The sequence below is a fragment of the Zootoca vivipara genome, chromosome 16 (assembly GCF_965207765.1).
Source record: "Zootoca vivipara chromosome 16, rZooViv2.hap1.1, whole genome shotgun sequence".
Taxonomy (NCBI): domain Eukaryota; kingdom Metazoa; phylum Chordata; class Lepidosauria; order Squamata; family Lacertidae; genus Zootoca; species Zootoca vivipara.
Window position 1 is genome coordinate 23871311 of NC_142599.1, and position 19239 is coordinate 23890549.

The 19239-nt window shown below is 48.9% G+C and overlaps 1 protein-coding gene across 1 annotated transcript in view; it reads left to right on the forward strand.

Moving 5' to 3' along the window:
* Positions 1–535: 535 nt before the first annotated feature.
* Positions 536–19239, forward strand: part of PCNX3 (pecanex 3) — a 52815-nt gene continuing 34111 nt past the window's right edge. The window contains exons 1-8 of the mRNA XM_035098162.3: positions 536–1531; positions 7541–7734; positions 8508–8610; positions 11033–11072; positions 11656–11751; positions 13616–14914; positions 15573–15702; positions 15805–15974. Of these exons, the coding sequence (XP_034954053.2) occupies positions 1379–1531; positions 7541–7734; positions 8508–8610; positions 11033–11072; positions 11656–11751; positions 13616–14914; positions 15573–15702; positions 15805–15974 (2185 nt within the window). The 5' untranslated portion in view covers positions 536–1378. The remainder of the gene's footprint in view (positions 1532–7540; positions 7735–8507; positions 8611–11032; positions 11073–11655; positions 11752–13615; positions 14915–15572; positions 15703–15804; positions 15975–19239) is intronic.

Genomic DNA, 19239 nt, shown 5'->3' on the forward strand with positions numbered 1-19239 from the left:
CACAGTAGAACGAAGGGCAGTAGCAAAAAGGAGCTCGTGCTTTTTTCTTGTTGTTGTTTAGTCGTGTCCGATTTTTATTCAGCGGGAACTCCCCCCGTCACTCGCAGCATTCACAGATACTGTATTGAAAAACTCACACAACCAAAAATCCTACGTGCAGAAAGCCGCGAGCTAGAAAAAGCGAGTTACTCCTATCTTTGCATCTGTCTTCCTTTTTTTTTAAGTCAAAGGGGACTTTTCAGTAAAATACAGTACGTATTGGGATTTTTTTAAAATTGAGGTGTGTGTATATATATATATATATATATATATATATATATATATATATATATATATATATATATATATATATATATATGGACAGACCTCACTGACTTCCCGTTTTGAGACCGAAATATCTCTCTCCACCTTTTTCATATATCTGCGATCTCGTCAAGAGCGACACCCCCATCCATGCTCTCCCTCTTGACCCTTCCCTTTTACTTCCTGCCTGCAAGGGGAAACGGGAGAGGATGGCGCATGCGCGGTGCCGTGGCTGCTGCTCCTGCTGCTTCTCGGGCTCTTCTTCCGGCCTCCCCAGCCCCTGAGTAGGTTGAGGCACCGGGAGCCCCTCTCTGCTCAGGCCAAGTAGGGCTGACCTTCGACCCCGGAAGTAAACTGGACTTTGACTCCCCTTTTTATTTTTTGGAGAGGTGCGGCCGTTCTCCAGCTTAATTTTGCTCTGTACTTACCCGAGGGCCCCCCTAGCAATTTCGGGGCTGTCTCCTCCCGCCTGGGCCGGCACCCCCAGTTGGCACCCCCAGGGGCCACTTCCAGTGCAGGCTGGCTAGGTTTTGGGGTTCCCGCCGTCACTAGTGTTTTGGAGCAGCTTGTGCTATATCGAGCGTGGTCCCATTTTGCCGTCGTCCTGCCTCCAGGGGAGTCCCACTGCAACCCTTGCGAAGATCCACCAAGGTGCCCGGGCGGAGCCCCATCTTTTGAAGCCAAGATGGCATGAGTCTCCATAGTGAGCCTCCATAGTGGAGATAGTGGAGAAAGAAGCTTCTCCACAGTGGAGGTTGGGGAGGGTAGGGTATGGTTGCCCAGAGTGGGAGGGGGGATAGTGGTGTGGCGAACCTGCCTTGCTGAAGGGGAGCATGGACCTTTGGTGAATTGCCCCCCTCTCCCCAACCCGCTGCTAGAGGAAAGGGTTTGTAGAGAGAGCTGAAGTAAGACCCAAAAGTGGGGAGGAGAGGGTTCTGGATTCCCCAGGCCTTGTGGATCATGGGCCTCAAGCTGCCTTGATGAAGGAATCTGTGAGTGCCAGCTGGGCAGTGGTGTTCCCTGAGGAGGAGGAGGAGGAAGAAGAAGAAGAGGAAGAGGCGGCCCCACCGTGGACATGGGGTCGCAGGTCCTGCAGATCCTACGCCAGGGCGTCTGGGCTTCACTGACCGGTGGCTGGTTCTTTGACCCACACCAGAGCACCTTCTCCAACTGCTTCCACCTCTATACTTGGATCTTCCTGCTCATCTTCCCTTTCCTGCTGTACATGGTGAGTCTGGGTCTCAGTAGGCTGCGGGGGGCGGGGGGGGGAGTGTTGGTATGTTGGTGTTAACGTCCTGTAGCACTTTTCAGGGTACAAAGGGTTGTACAGCAGGAGCCTCCCTCCTTGCTGCTGCTTATACCTGAAGAAGCTTCCCCTCCTTATTTATTCACTCATTTCTTTGTCCTCTTTCAAGGCACAAAGGTACTGTATAGACAAGAACGTTAGAAGCTCTTGAAATTTCAGCTTCTTGCATCAAGTAATCCCAGTGGCAGCTCTTCATTTTACAGCCTGAATCTTGCCGTTAAGATAGTGTTGTCTTTGCAAAGTGGGAAGCTTGAAGTGAGAAGCTTAACCAGAGATAGGAATAATTACTGATTGAATTTCAAGATGGGTGGATGGACAACTGGCTTGGAATGCCTAGAATTTCAGGTCCAAGATGGAAGAGTCCAATGCCTGACTGATTGTCTAATCAGTGTGACTTAACTAAAAACATGGAGTGGAAGTTCTCTTCCCACCCCCCACCAGCCTTTTCTCTTTTTGGACCAGCTTCTAGCTTTCATGGCTTCCAAGCAATGCCATCCTGGTCCTCTGAGAACTTATCTCTCAGGCCATCTATTCCTGCAGGATCTGTGCTGCAGGATGCAACTACAGCCTACCTTGGTGGATGGCTGTCCAGCTTCTGCTAAAATACCACTAGCAAAGGAGAACTCACTGCCTCCTGAAGTAGTCAGTTCCACCGTCAAACAACTCTTGCTGTTAGGAAGTTGTTTCTAATGTTCATCCCTGCAGTTACTACCCATTTGTTTAAGTCCTGTCCGCTGGAGCACCAGGGATCAAGCCTGCTCCATCTTCTTCTGCATGACAGCTCTTCAGATATTTGAAAAATGCTGTCCTCTCTCCTCCCTCTCCCCATTAATTTTCTCTTTTGCAAGCCAAACATAGACAGTTTTCTCAATAGTTCCGCACTGAACTACATTTACAAATCCCTTGCCAACCTAGTTGCAAACGTTCAAACCAAAAGCCAGAGCCTAGTCCCGGCGGTTTTAGTAGATACATAATATTGCTGTGTAATGAGCAGAGACTCTGAGGACCAAAACTAGGTTTGGGGGGTGGGGTGGGTGGGTAATGGTGGTAATTTGTACTACAGAACACTCCAGGTTCTGGCAAAAATCCTTCCAAGCGTTGTGCACTTTGGGAGGGGAGTTGCCATAGGCAAAATAGCAAGTGTGTGTGTGTGTGTGTGTTAATGGAGCTTATCACAAAGAAGAACCCTGCTGGATCTTACTTGCATCTTGTTTACCACAGTGACCCCCAACCATTCCATCAGGAGCCAGCAGAGGGAGCCAGTGTTAGAAACTGAGTTAGGAAAGCTAGGAGCTAAATGGCACCTTAAACCTAGGTTATGGGCGCAACAACAGAATGTCTAGGTGTGCTTTTTTTATAACCAGAATACAAAGCTGAAAATGAATGAATTCCAGCTAAAATACTATGCTTATTTTTCACATGCTCTAGTCCTTCCCCTGCCCACCCCTCTAATATTCTTAAGAGGGTCTCTTCTCCAGTCTTCAGAGTGGCTGGAAACGGGGAGGCAGAAAAAGGTCCTCCTTTCCTTCCACTCTGCAGTTGTATTCTGGAATCGTAGGTGCAGTACTGCGCCCAGAGCTCAGAAAGTGCTCGCGCTAATGAAATTCCCTGTTGCAAAATGCGCCTAGAACAATGGGAGTTTTGAACACTGGAGAGAGCAACAGAACTAGGGCCCAATCCAGCCCTTCCTGAACTGCTTCCATTCCAGCCGGTCATTATTTGTTTATTTATTACATTACATTTGCATCCCACCTTTCCTCCAGAGAGCACAACTTTATGCTGGGTTCTGTTTGATGCTGGTTGCTTTGATACTATTTTTAATACATGTTTTGGCATGGGTTGATTTTATGTTTGTGCTTTGCTGATTCCTCGATTTTGCAAAATAAAAAAAATTCCTTCAGTAGCACCTTAAAGACCAACTAAGTTTTTATTTTGGTATGAGCTTTCGTGTGCATGCACACTTCTTCAGATACACTGGAAACGGAAGTGTCAGTCCCTTATATATATATACAGAGGGTGGTGGGGGTGGGTGGGGATGGGTGATGGGCTGATGGGAGTGGTAAACCTGTGGATGGCTGTTAACGGCTGCTGATGGCTGCAATTAGTCCTGGGGGGGGGGGACAAGGGCTGAGGTGCTAAAGAAAGCTTGATCATGCATAATGAGATAAGAATCCAATTTCTCTATTCATCCCAGGTGGCTCCATGGTTTTAAGCTTGGTAATTAGTTCCAATTCAGCAACTTCTCTTTCCAGTTTTCCTCGATTTTGCAAACACCCAGAGGACTTTGTTGATGAGTGATGTAAACCAGTGTTAGAAACTCAGGTATATAAGCTAACCGCCAAATGGCACCTTAAACCAGGGTTACGGTCGCCACAATGGAATGCCTAGTCACTTTTCTTTTTACAGTGACATTTATTATTATTATTACTATTAAATTCATTTCTATATTTTAAAGAAAAAAATCTCAAAGCAGTTTGCAACACATTAAAACCTTAAATAAAACAATCCAAATTAAAATAAACTCAAGCTTCAAGGAAAACATTTCAGATACTTCTCTAAGTGCATTTTGCTTTCCCCATATTTATTTACTGACTTAATTCCAGGTAGGGGATACATTGTGACCAACTGTTGACAATATAAAGGTTATGAGAATGTAGAAAATGAGACGAGGAACTAATGTATACGCAGCTACGCAAGATGTATAAAGAACTGTCATGGAACGCTGGGTGGGAAGTCTAAAAGATCTATTGTATAAAAATGGAAAATGATGTAATTGTAAAATTGAAAACTTAACACACACACACACACACACACACACACACACATATATATATAGAGAGAGAGAGAGAGGGAGAGCTGTCCCATAGCAGAAGACCTCTAGGAAGCCAGTGTGGTGTAGTGGTAAGTGTGTTGGACTAGGACCTGGGAGATCAGGGTTCAAATCCCCACTTAGTCATGAAGCTCACTGGGTGACCTTGGGCCAGTCACAGCCTCTTAACCTACCTCACAGGGTTATTGTAGGGATTAACTGAGGAGTGGGGGGGGGGTGAACCATGGACTTCTTGGAGGAAAAGGTGGGACATAAACACAGTGAATAAGCTCTTCTACTTACCTGCTTAAGAAAGCTGGAAGGGCCAGCCAGATGGAGAGGTCAGTTGCCAACCTGACATCCAGAGATCTCTACATGATTGTAGCTGGACCCGCACCAGTTGAAAACACACCTGGCGAATTTTGATCACTGGTATAAGAATGTTGTAAATAATAATAATAATAAAGAAACCCAAAGCCTTGGGAATTTAGTTATTGTGTCAGACACAGTCTCGCCTCGCTGCTTGCAGTTGCTCCTTGCCAAGCATGTGAGAATCATAATGGGGAAGTTGCTGTGTGAAACTGGAGCTGGACGGCTGGTGCGGAGGAGGGGGACTGGGTCCTTGTGGCTTGGGTGTATGTACATGGCTAGTAGTGCCTGGTGCCCGACGACTTTGACTCCCCTGCCCCAAATCTTTGCAGAAGGCTGAATCCTGAAGGATTGTTCATGTTGCTTAGGAGAAGCTTGAAATGCCTTCTCCCAGCAATGTTTTCACTACAGGTGGAGAGTCAGCGCCACTTCTGAAGCTGCTTCGTCAGTCTTAATTACTTGTTCAATTTTCAGGTAACAACCCTGGAGAGCTGCTGCCAGTCAGTGTAGGCAATTCTAGTTGGACAGTGGTCTTACTTGGTATTTTCTATGTGCCTATACAGAGTACAGGGGAAGGGCTGTAAACGAGTGGTAGAACATCTGCTTTGCATGCAGAAGGATGGTCCCAGGTTCAGTTCCCAGCACCTTGAAGTAGGACTGGAAGAGACCCCCATCTGAAATCCCAAAGAGTCACTACCAGTGCGTGAATTCAATACTGAGGTAGATGGTTCAATGGTTTGTCTCGGTATAAGCCTGTTTTCCTAAAAATAAAAGGAATTTGGCATGCTCCCAATTAGGTGCCTAAAGGACATGGAATTATTGCACATGTTTTTGCGTGGCTGCAGCCAGGTTGACCTGGAAGGTGTGGGCTCTACTTGTGGCTCCACCACAGCCCCTTCTTTATGTTTGTGGCTCTGGCTTTTTCTCAACTCTTCCCACTACAGACTCAATAGGAACTTCAGTGGTTCCAAAGAAATAGGCCCATTCTGTGCAGTTGGGAATGGAGGGAAATCAGGGGTTCTGGGATATGGCTGTCACTTAATAATGGCCAGGTTTCTCTGAGTCACTGCTGCAAAGTGTCTTTGGGGTGAGACATGATGGGGTTGCTCAGGTGTGGGAATTTCAGTGGTCCAATCAAGAGTGCCGCAGATGATGTATTCCTGTAGATCAGGCATCCCCAAACTTCGGCCCTCCAGATGTTTTGGACTACAATTCCCATCTTCCCCGACCACTGGTCGTGTTAGCTAGGGATCATGGGAGTTGTAGGCCAAAACATCTGGAGGGTCGCAGTTTGGGGATGCCTGCTGTAGATTCTTTCCAGCTTGGGGACTAAAATAGGCTTGTTAGCAAAGCATCACCACTGAAAGCAAATTGCTCACCAGTGTCCTGTTTGGATTTTGCCGCTGCAAGTCTGCAAAGCAAAATCCTCAGTCTGAATAATGCTCAGAAGACTCTCTGTACTAAACTGGGAATCTTGCAACCCAGTCTGATGGGCAGGGTATAAGCAAAAAGTTGTTATTACTATGATGACCATGATTACTGTGTTGTTGTCAACTCTGACTGGCAGTGGCTGTCCCATTCTTAGGCAGAAAAGAGTGCTTCCTATCTACTTTAAAGGGGAGATGCTGGAAATTGAAAACGAGGCCTTCTGGGTACAAAGTATATGCTCCTCCACTGAACTGTGATACCTCTTTCTGGACCGTTAACCTTAGAGCTCTCTCTCGGCATCTGGTGAGGGAATTGAGCATCCTGATGCTCTCAGTGTTCTTTTGAAAAAGATGCTGAGTTTCTTTGTGCAGATAGCTTCAGTCCGGCTCAGTGGAGCTCTTTAGCTAAACATAGCTCTTTTCACCAGGCGTGGGAGTTGAACATAAACATTAAAACATTCACTCATGGTGTCTGCACCAGCTTGAAGTTACAGCACTGCCTTCTATGTTCTCACAATTAAAAAAATTGTTTTGCTTCGAATACCTGCACCTGAAAAAGAGTTCTGTGTAGCTCAGAAGCTCACTTCTGTCATTCTGAACGTGAATTGGTTCCAAAGAAGTATTGTGCCATTTGAACCGTGTTTGTTCGGAAGTTACAAAGGCACAGATATTCAGGTGTGCTTCTGAATCAGTTTCTATTGTGCAAAGAACAGGTGCCTAGTGTTTGTGTGTGTGTGTGCTTTATGCAACCTATGCTGCGCTTTGGGCTGCCACCACTGCTGCAATGCACTTCCTGCGGGGCTGCCTTTGAAAATAGACTGGAAGTTGCAGCTGGTGTAAAATGCTGCTGCCTGGAAAAGGCAGGCTAGGAAATCTGAATGCATAGCTCTGATTTTTGTGCCAATTGCATTGGCTGCCAACAAGTTTCTGGGCTCAATTCAAAGTGCTTGTCTTAACCTTCCAGACCCTAAATGGCTTGGGACTAGATACTATTGTGTTTGTGCACTAAATATCTGTTTCAAAAATCTTTCTTGAATGCCTGCTCTTCAGATCAACTAAGCTGATGTACACAGGAGATGGGAACTTCCCAGTGGTAGCCCCAAAACACTGGAATTCCCTTCCAGTTGGATCATGCCTCTCACTTTCATTACAATAATGTAGACCTTTTTCCTTCTGGCTACTTTAATACATGTACTAAAAAGCTGCGCATTTCAGAACAGCGCACTCAAAGTGGTTTGTTGATTTCTTTAACGTGGATGCTAATACCTGTGGTATCTTTATCTAACAACTGTCCTTTTAATGCACAGCCATCTTTTTCCCTGGCAGGTGATGCCTCCCAGTATCGTGGTGGCAGGTGTCTACTGCGCGGTGGTTGCCACCTTCTTCACCACAGTCAAGACCATCAACTACCGCCTGCACACCATGTTTGATCAGGGTGAGATTGTAGAGAAGAACTCTGCACTTGCTGAAGGTGCCAAGGCCGATGATGGCGCTGCAGCGGACGAGGGGAACTTGGCCAGGTGAGCAGGGGGTCTGAGAGGGTGCGTCTCAGCTTCTTGCAGTTGGGTGACTTGCATGGACCGCCTTTGCCCTGCCTCTGTTCTCATCCCCCTTGTACTGGCGAGATTATTATTTTTATTCTTATTTGATGTGACAGTTTTGCTTAAAAACATAAGGTGAGCCCTGCTAGATCAGGCCAAAGGCCCATATAGTCCAACGTCTTGTTTTCAAAGCAGACAGCTAAATGCCCACGAGAAGCCCAAAAGCAGGATCCAAGTGTAGCATCACTCTCCCCATCTGTGATTCCTAGCAGTGAGTATCCAGAAGCCTATTGCCTCTGTCAGCTGGAGACAGAATTTAGCTTTGTGGTCTAACGAATCCCATTTAGCAGCAAAGGAACTTAAGAAACTGCCCAATACCAAACTAGACTGTTGGTTCATCTAGGCCAGCATTGTCTACAGCAGCCATCCCCAAACTTCGGCCCTCCAGATGTTCTGGACTACAATTCCCATCTTCCCCAACCACTGGTCCTGTTAGCTAGGGATCATGGGAGTTGTAGGCCAAAACGTCTGGAGGGCCGCAGTTTGTGGGATGCCTGGTCTACAGTGTCTGGCAGCGGCTCTTGGGGGTTTCAGGCAGGGGACATACCTGGATACGCCGTTGAGGATTGAACCTGGGACCTTCAGCATACAAAGCAGATGCTGTATTACTGAGCTATAGCCCCTCACCAATCCATATTGTTTTTAATTTTAAACTTGGCCCTGGCTCCATTCCTCTCCCTCTCTCCTCGCAGAGACCCTGGCGGGGTGGAGATGACAGTGTTTCGGAAGGTCAGCTCCACGCCTCCTGTGAGATGCAGTTCCCAACATTCTGTGTTTGGCTTCAACCAGGTCATGGTAAGAGCAAGGAAGCTTCTCTAAGGGTTGGGAAATGGGGGCTGAGAGCACTGGTGGCGTTATCGGGACCACGGTCATCCCCTTTGGCGGGAGAAAATATCAAGGGGGCAGCACCGGACCTGGCACTGCAGAATGAGCTGCTGAGACATGCCACCTTCCTTGGAAGCTTGGAGGGGGTGGGTGGGGGTGGCATAGGATGCTGCTGGGAAGGTGTCTGGCTGAATTGCACTGCCTGCTGTCTTCTCATTCTGTGACTCTAGGATTTATTTGCAGAGTACAGAAGGACAGATGCCAGGCTCTTGCTGCCTGGATTGTGCATTGCAGAATCTTGTATGAGCACGGCTGGATCAGATCAGTGCCCTATCCTGCTTCCCCCAGCGGCTAACCCTCTCCCACTTGTGACTGGCATTCAGCGGTGTCAGGCTGCTTCTGACCCTGGAGGCAGATTACAGCCAATGGGACTAGTAGCTCTGGACAGCCTTGTTCTAGGTCTGTCTAATTGCCCTTTGCAGGCCTTTAAACTAGTGGTCAGCAATGCATCTTATGGGAGGTGAATGCCATCATTTAACTTACATGCTTTGTAAAGATGTATTCCCTTTGGTATGCTCTGAATATCCCACCACTCAGCTTCCTTGGATGACCCTGGGTTATAGCATTGTGAGAGAGGGGGTGACCGTGACCATGTTATCCCATAGTTGCTTCCCTTCCCTTCCGCCCCACCCCACCCCAAAAGCCCCCAATGTTGTAGCCTTTCCTTTATCTTGTGTACGTAAAAGACATAGCTGAGGTTAACTCAGCATGCACAGACTTGGAGACATCCCAGTTTTCAAGTGGATGGCCTGGCAGTTGCTGATGCTGCCATCCCACAAGGAAGGTGCAAACCTGATCAGAAGCCCAGGACTCCCAGGGGTCACTCATTCAAGCGGAAGCAGAATATCTACTGTATATATATGTTGTTGTTGTTTAGTCGTTTAGTCGTGTCCGACTCTTTGTGACCCCATGGACCAGAGCACGCCAGGCACTCCTGTCTTCCACTGCCTCCCGCAGTTTGGTCAAACTCATGTTCGTAGCTTCGAGAACACTGTCCAACCATCTCGTCCTCTGTCTCCTAGTGCCCTCAATCTTTCCCAACATCAGGGTCTTTTCCAGGGAGTCTTCTCTTCTCATGAGGTGGCCACAGTATTGGAGCCTCAGCTTCAGGATCTGTCCTTCCAGTGAGCACTCAGGGCTGATTTCCTTCAGAATGGATAGGTTTGATCTTCTTGCAGTCCATGGGACTCTCAAGAGTCTCCTCCAGCACCATAATTTTTATATAATCTATATATCTATATCTATATCTATCTATCTATCTATCTATTTATCTATATATATATAAACGTTAACTGGCCATGAGGCCATGTCCGTTAGTATCCACGTTTCACCAAAACCACTTGACTGATTGCATTCAAATTTTCACACAATGCCACATGCGAATATGAGAGTAACCCCGTACCGTATTCAAAGACAGATGTCACACCTGTGCCAGGTAAAAACCCCAAAAAATGTATTTCAAAACACACCACTCAGACAAAAATGCATGCTGGGAAAAGAACCAGGTTGCAAATCAGCGCCCTCTAGCAGAGGCTACACTAGTACTGCACCTATAAAACCTTCCCTCTCAACAGCACCTCGGCTCTCGTTTACATACTAGGTCGAAGCCTTTACAAACTAGGTTGAATGGAGGTACTGACTTTCCTGGGTGGGGGTTGGGGAGAGGAGGGGACGGAACGGGACGGGATAGGTCAGGGCACGGTGGGACCAGTCACAGGGATGAGCCGGGGGTGGGGGGAGGAGGGGGCGGGATACGTCATGGATTGGCACAGGGTGGGGGCAGTCACAGGGATTAGCCACAGCAATGTGTGGCAGGGCAAGCTAGTGTGTAATAAAATGAAAAGCGGGAACAGCAACAATGATAAAAAGCATCTGAGCCCTGCCCTTCAGCAGGGAGGCACTCTAGCTAAGCCCTCAAATGCTCTGGTTGAAATGAAGTGCTGCACGGGAGAAGCAGGGTAAGGGGTCGGGTGCTTGGCCCTTCAGGGCATGGGCTGCTTGAGAGATCCTTGCACGAGGCGTGCCTCCACTGCCCTTCAGCTGGACCTCAGACATGGTCGAGAAGAGAGTGTTATGAACATAGGAAACTGCCTTATACTGAGTCAGTCCGTTGCCTACAGTGACTGGTAGCGGCTCTCCAGAGTTTCAGGCAGGATTCTCTTACAACCATGTCTGGAGATGCCAGGATTCGAACCTGGGATTTTTTTGCACGAGCTACACTCACACTGAGTTATGGCTGCTCTGAAAGGCGTGGCGGTCCAAGCTTCTTTCCTGCCCTCCCCCAATAATCTTTCTGTGAAAGAGCTGTTTGATCTTTCTTTTTGCCTTTTAGGATCTGCTGCCCCACTTGGAGGACGGGAGGCCTGTAAGAGGTGAGACTCTTCCTTCTGCTGATTCTGTGCAGAACGTGATACCAGTTATAAATCGGTGGCAGGGGAGGGGGTGGGAGAAATCCACTCTGCGTAAGGCCCCTTTGCAGTGAACGGACTTGCACCTGATCCTCCCAGCACTACAATACTGTGGGCACTCTGCCGTTTTCCGATTGCTTTCCAACGTATGCGTTTCTGAATAGGGGCAGAAAGTGGCAATGGCAGAAAGTGGCCCCGATGATCTCACCCTCCTAAGCTCGGCAGGAGGCGGTGGGTTTCTCCAGCCATGTGCTTCAAAGCAGGGGCGGGGCAATTTGCAGCCCTAGGTCTAGATCTGGCCCTTGGCTTAATTTCATGTAAGGGGGGAGGAAGTGGGGCTGCAGTGCCTGTGACCAGTATGCAGCCCCCAGCAGATTACGCCCAAGAGAACGTGGACCTCGGTAGAGAAGAGATGCCCTCATCTGCCGTAGAGCAAAGAACCCTGGCTTTATAGCTGAGGTTGGAGGCATGAATGAAGTGTGGCGAGGGGGTGGGTTGTCTGTGAAGGGGGGAAAGCCTCTCAAGCTCCTATCGCTTCATCCTACAGACATCAAAGAACTCGTGCGTGAGCAAGGCAGCAACAACGTCATTGTCACGGCAGCTGACCGGGACATGCTCCAGCACTGTTCCCCCGAGAACCGTGGTAGGTCCCTGGCTGTGGTTGGTGGGGCAAGATGGAGGGAGGCCCTGAATGAGATGGGAAGAAGTAGTTTTATAGACTTACAAAGCTGCCTTCTTCCAAGCTGGGCTGTTTGCCTGTCTATCCCAGTGTTTCTGCTCTGACTGGCAACGGGTTTCAAAGGATCTCAACAGCCGTATGGTCCAATCCCTTACGATTACCACACCCCTGCAAGGTGGCCATCCAACCTTTGCTTAAAATCCTCTAATGCACCACCTTCTAAGGCATAGCACCGTTCCACTGTTGCATAGCTTGACCTGTCCAGAAATTCTTCCTAATGTTTGGTCAAAATCCCCTTTCCTGTAACTTGGTTTGGGGCCTGCCCTCTGGAGCAACAGAAAACATTTGCGCCATCATCTGTGTGACAGTCCTTTTGAATATTTGGAGATGGTTTACATGTCGCTTCTCAATCACACCTTCATATTCACATCCATCTGTTCCTCATGGGACGTGGTCTCCATCACCACCTTTTTTGCTACCTTCCTCTGGTGTGTTTGTTTGTCAATATCTTTCCCAGCCCTGTCACTTGGGAGCCTTTTTTCATAGATAATATGTGCAACTCCCCACCCCCGGCAAATGTTATACAAAAAGAGAAGCAACTCGCCATAGGCGACCAGAATTTCTATGCAGGCGAGTGAGTGGGCTGACAGATGAGAGACAGTTCACTCCATTCCTCTTTGCTAATCATGGAGGGAGGAAAATCTCTTTCTCCGTGATCAGCATGGAAATGCAGCAGCGCAAGAGGGCCAGAGTGATCCATCCCCCTCTGGCAGCTCACTTGGTAGAAGTCTCAGGCAACTTCGTATATTCCTATTGCTGCTTCTCGAAAAGAGGAGTGTCTTTAATCTTCCTGCTTGGAGATTAATGTGTGGATTGCAGGCTTTTTCAGACACATAGGATTGTTTCTAAGAGTAGACCTATTGAGTGCTGCCATCAATAGACAGTGAGCTGGATATCTCTTGTTCAGTACAAGGAACTTGTTGCCCTGCTGTTGGCAGCTGTGTGAGTGGAAATAGCACTCCATTGAGAGCACTTCATGGGGAAACAATTCAAGACTGTCTCAGAAAAGCTAGCTTGACGCGATCTGGCCTGTAGCAATGTCAAAAAGACTTGCTTCCCACGGTAGAGTGGTCCAAGGCACTTGGAAGCGGGACCATTTTGAATCAATGCTGTTTCCGTTCTTATGTTTTGTTAACAGAGAGTCAAATCTCAAGCCCCCCAGTTACCCAAGTCACACTCTGGAGTGATTTCACTGTTTTGCCTGAGATTGTGGGCAGAAAAGTTGTTTTTCCACTTTTATTTTTTATTTATATTGTTGTGATTATTTATTTTTGCTTCCTCTTATCATCAGTGTGCATACCATCAACTGTACATACCATCTTTTGCTTGCCCATAGCGACTCAGATATCATTGCTCCAGATTCATATCTTTACCCATCATACTCCCATTTCAGGGGTGGATCTACTGCGAAACGAATGAAGCTTAAGTTTCCCGGCGGGCCCCAGAAGTGAATAGTTCACATTGCTTAAAAAGGGGTGTGTGTGTGTTAAATTTTCGTTCCCAGAGTTTGAGCGTCAGTAGCAGAGATGTTGTAAAGATTGTTGTAAACAACCCCATTGAAGAAGATAACAGTGGTTACCCAGACCTCACAGCTGGTTGCAAAGGGCCCCCCGAATATGTAGGCCTGCTACTTGACCCATTTTATATGCTTTTCTGTGCATACATCCTTGGGTGTGGCTAAGATCCCAGCCAGCTAATAAATGTCCCTGTCTTGAGATGTGCACTTGTGTGTAATGCCCTCCTCTTCTCTGCCTTGCCCTCTCTACAGCCAGTGATGTCACAATGGTGTCTGCTGACGTGGAAGGTGCAAGCGGTAGCCTGCTGCCTCTTCCAAAGGCAGAGCCCCCGCCTGCTGGGAGGAAGCAGCCTCCCTCCCTCCCAGTGCAGACTTCCTTGCAGAGCACAGATTCCTCGGAGCAGTCTCCCCCTGCGGGGGCAGGGTTCCGCGCCGCACCGCGCTGGACCGCCAGCGAGACAGAGAGCATGGGGGACACGCCGCTGAGCCCTCTAATCAAGAGCAGCTTGAGCGAGGAGCTCAGCCAGAGCTTCCTGAGCCTGGCGTTGCCGGAGGCCGGGGGTCATGGCCGCCGGGAAAAGCGCTGCTCCGGAACAGACTACCAGCCCTTGGAACCCCACCCGGAGCGGCCTCTCAAGGCCGGCTCTTCGGACAGCTGCTTCAGCGGCACCGACAAAGAGACCCCCAGCACTCTGAGCAGCTACCGCAGCGAGAAGACCAATTCAACCCACTTGGACAGCCCTTCGCTCGGCCCCGGCCCTGGAGAAGGGGCGCGGGGAGACGAGGGTGGACCTGGCATATCCCCACCCCCTGACGGTGGCAGCGACACCGATGCCCTCTCCGACAGCGAGCTGCTGCGCTCCCCTGAGCTGGGCCTTCTCGGGGAGCTGAGCTTCGACACGCAGAATACCCTCAACTCCCTGGAGACGGTCAAGGGCGACGCCGAGTTGTGGGGGTGTCCTGAGCCGGAGCAAGTGGTCCGGCCGAAGGAGCTGGGCCTCAAGGGCCGCCGGCGCCTCTCCCGCAAGCACGGCAGCTCGTACCTGCCCATGCGCACCCTCCTGGACAGCAAGGCTTACGCCGAGGGCTTTTTTGCCGACGAGGACTCTAGCGACTGCAGCGACCTGAGCCGGGCTTCCAGCTTGCACTCCCAGCACAACTACAGCACTGACACCTCCTCCAGCACTTCCTGCTACTCTCCCGAGCGCCACCCGCCCGCCCAGCACGGCAAGCAGTGTCTCCCCACTGCCGAGACCAAGCCCCCTCCCCCTCTGCCCCCCGAAGGCACCACCCTCCCGCCCCAACATTCCCATTACGCCCAGCGCTCCGGGAGCACGGCCAGCGCCAAAACCCATGCCCGTGTCCTCAGCATGGACGGGAGCCACATGGAAGTGAAGCCCGCGGGCTGCCTCACGGTCTCCAAGTCGGACTTGGAGTCCCACGCCGGGAAGCTGACAGCGGAGCAGGAACTGGGCAGCGCTGTGCGGAGCCAGTCTGCCAACCAGCCCGGCTGGAGGGGGGAGCTGCAGGCCGAAGGGGCCGTCGGAGGAGGTAAGTCCCTGAGATATTCCAGGTGTGGCTTGACTGCCCAAGGGGAGAGCTCACAACATTGTTAGAAAAGTCTCTGCCTAGCCATGGCAAGATTCCAGGGGGTTCTTGGCACTCAACCCAGGGCCCGTGTTCCTAAGAGAAGCAAGACACGGTGGAGGCTGTCGTAGCTTTAAGATATTTGGTTTATTTGCATATATCCACCTTTAGTCTGCATGGAGAGGAAGTACAGACCTTGCAGCATGGTCATCTCAAGAGGGGCTGGTTCCCTACAGCAGTGCAGCGCTGCTGCCCCTTGGTTCCCCAAGGCATCTCTCCCAGCCTGCCTTCAGCCAAGATCCTTCTGCCCTTTATTTCAGCTATTCCAGGGCTCGTGCCAAAGACCCCCAAACTCTTCCTGCGACAACGCGCCCAGTTGCCCAGCTCTACAGGCAACTTGGGCAGGGAATACATTGTGACTCCCTGGCCACCGTGATGTTATCGCCAGCTCAAAATGTCTGAAACCGGTATCACAACCTGAGCACTATACCGGTTTCAGACCATTTGCTGATATATCACCCAGCCCTAGTGGGGAGTCGCCTGTCACCAGAATCTGGAGGCAGCGGGGGGTGGGGGGATGGGACATCTTCAGCAGAGGATCGCCTGGGCTTTTCTCTTGCAGCTGCCACTGGAGAGGACGGGCCCAAGCCTGACCGGTCCAGCAGCATCAAGCGCATGCAGGCCATGAGGCGACGGCATAACGCGGGCAGCAACCCTACCCCCCCATCCTCAGTGATGGGGTCCCCACCCAGGTAAGCACCACAGCACACGCATGCACTTTCCCCTTTTTCAGTTGGTGTTTTTTTAAAAAATTATTATCTTGCCTCTTCTCACCCTCCTGCCTCTCCCCGCAGTTTACAGGACCTGCAGCGAGGCCGGGCCTCTTCGCACTCTCGTGCGCTCACCCTCCCCTCCGCCCTGCAGTTCGCCAGCTCCCTCCTGCTGCCGCGAGGGGCCATCCACGAAGCCTGCAACTTCGACGACACGTCTGAAGGTGCCGTGCACTACTTCTACGACGAGAGCGGTGAGCGAGGGGCGGGCGGACACTGCATGGGAAAAGGGGGGCCGAGCCACAGGAGGTGCTTCTCCTCCTGGTTCTCCCTTTGTTTTATTCTGAATTTTAAATTATTGGTGTTCATGTTCAAAGGTTCATGTTGTCATATTTTGTAAGCTGCTCAGAAGCAGCCTTTGAAAACTGCTTAGAAGCGGCAGTGGCTTTTTTTGTGGGATGCTGTCAGGGATTGGACTGAAGAGGAATGGTGGGGGCCGCTCCCCCTTCTCCTGAACCTTCCTGAGAACGGGAGGACAGTATAGATTTAGAACAGTGGTTTGCAGAGGGGCATAGTTCAGAGGCTGCAGAAGGCAGAAGCTGGGAAATAATTGGAAGATAAACCGCAGGAAGAAGAACAAGCACCAGGGGAGAGACAGCTGACAGACTCAGTCTTCGGAAAGCATTCCTGACCACCCCTGCCTCCCAGAACCAGGCGTGCATTACGGGTAGTAGAGCAGAGAGCTCAGAGACAGAAATCTCAGATTAACCGGTGCAGGGGTGACGTAGAATAGGGACGACGTAGGTGGGTGGGACTGTTATTTGGAGCAACGCCATCATGGCCTAGATACTACATTCCTTTGTCTCTCTCTGTGAATACTGAATAAATTATGTGGTGAGGACTCTTCGTGTTTTCTGCATTTTTGGCTGCCACTGGGGGAGGGATAGGATTCCCTGAGCCTTGACAGATACCCTCCTCGGAGAGGTGCACCTGTGTTCCTCATCAGTGACTTTCAGGAGGAATTTGAAGTTGTTCCTGTTTACCCCGAGATCACTGTTTTCAGACAGTTTTTAACTAATTTTTAAAGAAAATTTTAAATTAATGGTAACTGTTTATAGAATGTTTTTTTAAAATATTTTGTTATTGATATGTTTGCTACCCTGCGATAAGAAAGGTAAAATACTACTACTGGTACCAGTACTACCATTATTATTATTATAATTATTATTAGTGGTGTAAAATTTAAACAATAATAGTAATTCAGGAGGGCAGGTCTTGCTTCGAGGTCGTTCACCAGTGTTTTGTGGACAGGGCTAGGTTCCCTTCACCTCAGGAGGATTTTGTTCAGTGTAATACAGTCGTGCCTTGGATCCCGAACACCCGGGAACTCGGATTTTTTGGCTCCCGAACGCCGCAAACCCGGAAGTGAGTGTTTCGGTTTGTGAATGTTCTTTTGGAACCTGAACATCCGACGGGGCTTCTGCGGCTTCTGATTGACTGCAGGACCTTCCTGCAGCCAATCAGAAGCCGCGATTTGCTTTTCAAACGTTTTGGAAGTTGAACGGACTTCTGGAATTTCTTTCTTTCTTTGTGGTATGTACAACTCAACCCGTTGTCCAAAGGTCCCAGGTTGTGGTACACATATCTTATTGAAAACAATATATCGGCTGGCCCCTTCATGGATCAATGCCTTGTCGTGGCGAAGGGGCTTGAATAACTCAGAGAAGCTATGAGCTATGCCATGCAGGGCCACCCAAGATGGACAGGTCATAGTGGAGAGTTTTGACTAAACGTGATCCACCTGGAGAAGGAACTGGCAAGCCACTCCAGTAACCCTGCCAAGAAAACTCCATGGACAAAGACAACAGGCATATAAAAGTTATGACGCTGGAAGATGAGCCCCTCAGGTCGGAAGGCGTCCAACATGCTACTGAGGAAGAGCGGAGGACAAGTACAAGTAGATTCAGAGCTGATGAAGCGGCTGGGCCAAAGCCGAAAGGACGCTCAGTTGCGGATATGCCTGGAAGCGAAAGGAAAGTCCGATGCTGTAAAGAAAAATATTGCATAGGAACCTGGAATGTAAGAACCATGAATGGAGGTAAGCTGGATGTGGTCAAAAATGAGATGACAAGAATAAATATCGACATCCTGGGCATCAGTGAACTAAAATGGAAGGGAATGGGCGAATTCAGTTCGGATGACTATCATATCTACTACTGTGGGCAAGAATCCCGTAGTAGAAATGGAGTGGCCCTCATAGTCAACAAAAGAGTGGCAAAAGCTGTAATGGGATGCAATCTCAAAAATGACAGAATGATCTCGATACGAATCCAAGGCAGACCTTTTAACATCACAGTAATCCAAGTTTATGCACCAACTACCGGTGCTGAAGAAAGTGAAATTGACCAATTCTATGAAGACCTACAACACCTTCTAGAAATGACACCAAAGAAGGATGTTCTTCTCATTACAGGGGATTGGAATGCTAAAGTAGGGAATCAAGAGATAAAAGGAACAACTGGCAAGTTTGGCCTGGGAGTTCAAAATGAAGCAGGGCAAAGGCTAATAGAGTTCTGTCAAGAGAACAAGCTGGTCATCACAAACACTCTCTTCCAACAACACAAGAGACGACTCTACACATGGATATCACCAAATGGGCAGCATCGAAATCAGATTGATTATATTCTCTGCAGCCAAAGATGGAGAAGCTCTATACAGTCAGCAAAAACAAGACCTGGAGCTGACTGTAACTCAGATCATCAGCTTCTTATAGCAAAATTCCAGCTTAAACTGAAGAAAGTAGGAAAAACCACTGGGCCAGTAAGATACAATCTGAATCAAATCCCTTATGAATACACAGTGGAAGTGAGGAACAGGTTTAAGGATTTAGATTTGGTGGACAGAGTGCCTGAAGAACTATGGATGGAGGCTCGTAACATTATACAGGAGGCAGCAACGAAAACCATCCCAAGGAAAAGGAAATGCAAGAAAGCAAAATGGCTGTCCAACGAGGCCTTACAAATAGCGGAGGAGAGGAGGCAAGCAAAATGCGAGGGAGATAGGGAAAGATACAGGAAACTGAATGCAGATTTCCAAAAAACAGCAAGGAGAGACAAGAGGGTCTTCTTAAATGAGCAATGCAAAGAAATAGAGGAAAACAATAGAATGGGGAAAACCAGAGATCTGTTCAAGAAAATTGGAGATATGAAAGGAACATTTCGTACAAAGATTACCATAATCAAGGACAAAAGTGGTAAGGACCTAACAGAAGCAGAAGACATCAAGAAGAGGTGGCAAGAATACACAGAGGAATTATACCAGAAAGATATGGAGGTCTCGTACACCCCAGGTAGTGTGGTTGCTGACCTTGAGCCAGACATCTTGGAGAGTGAAATCAAATGGGCCTTAGAAAGCACTGCTAATAACAAGGCCAGTGGAAGTGATGATATTCCAGCTGAACTATTTAAAATTTTAAAAGATGATGCTGTTAAGGTGCTACACCCAATATGCCAGCAAGTT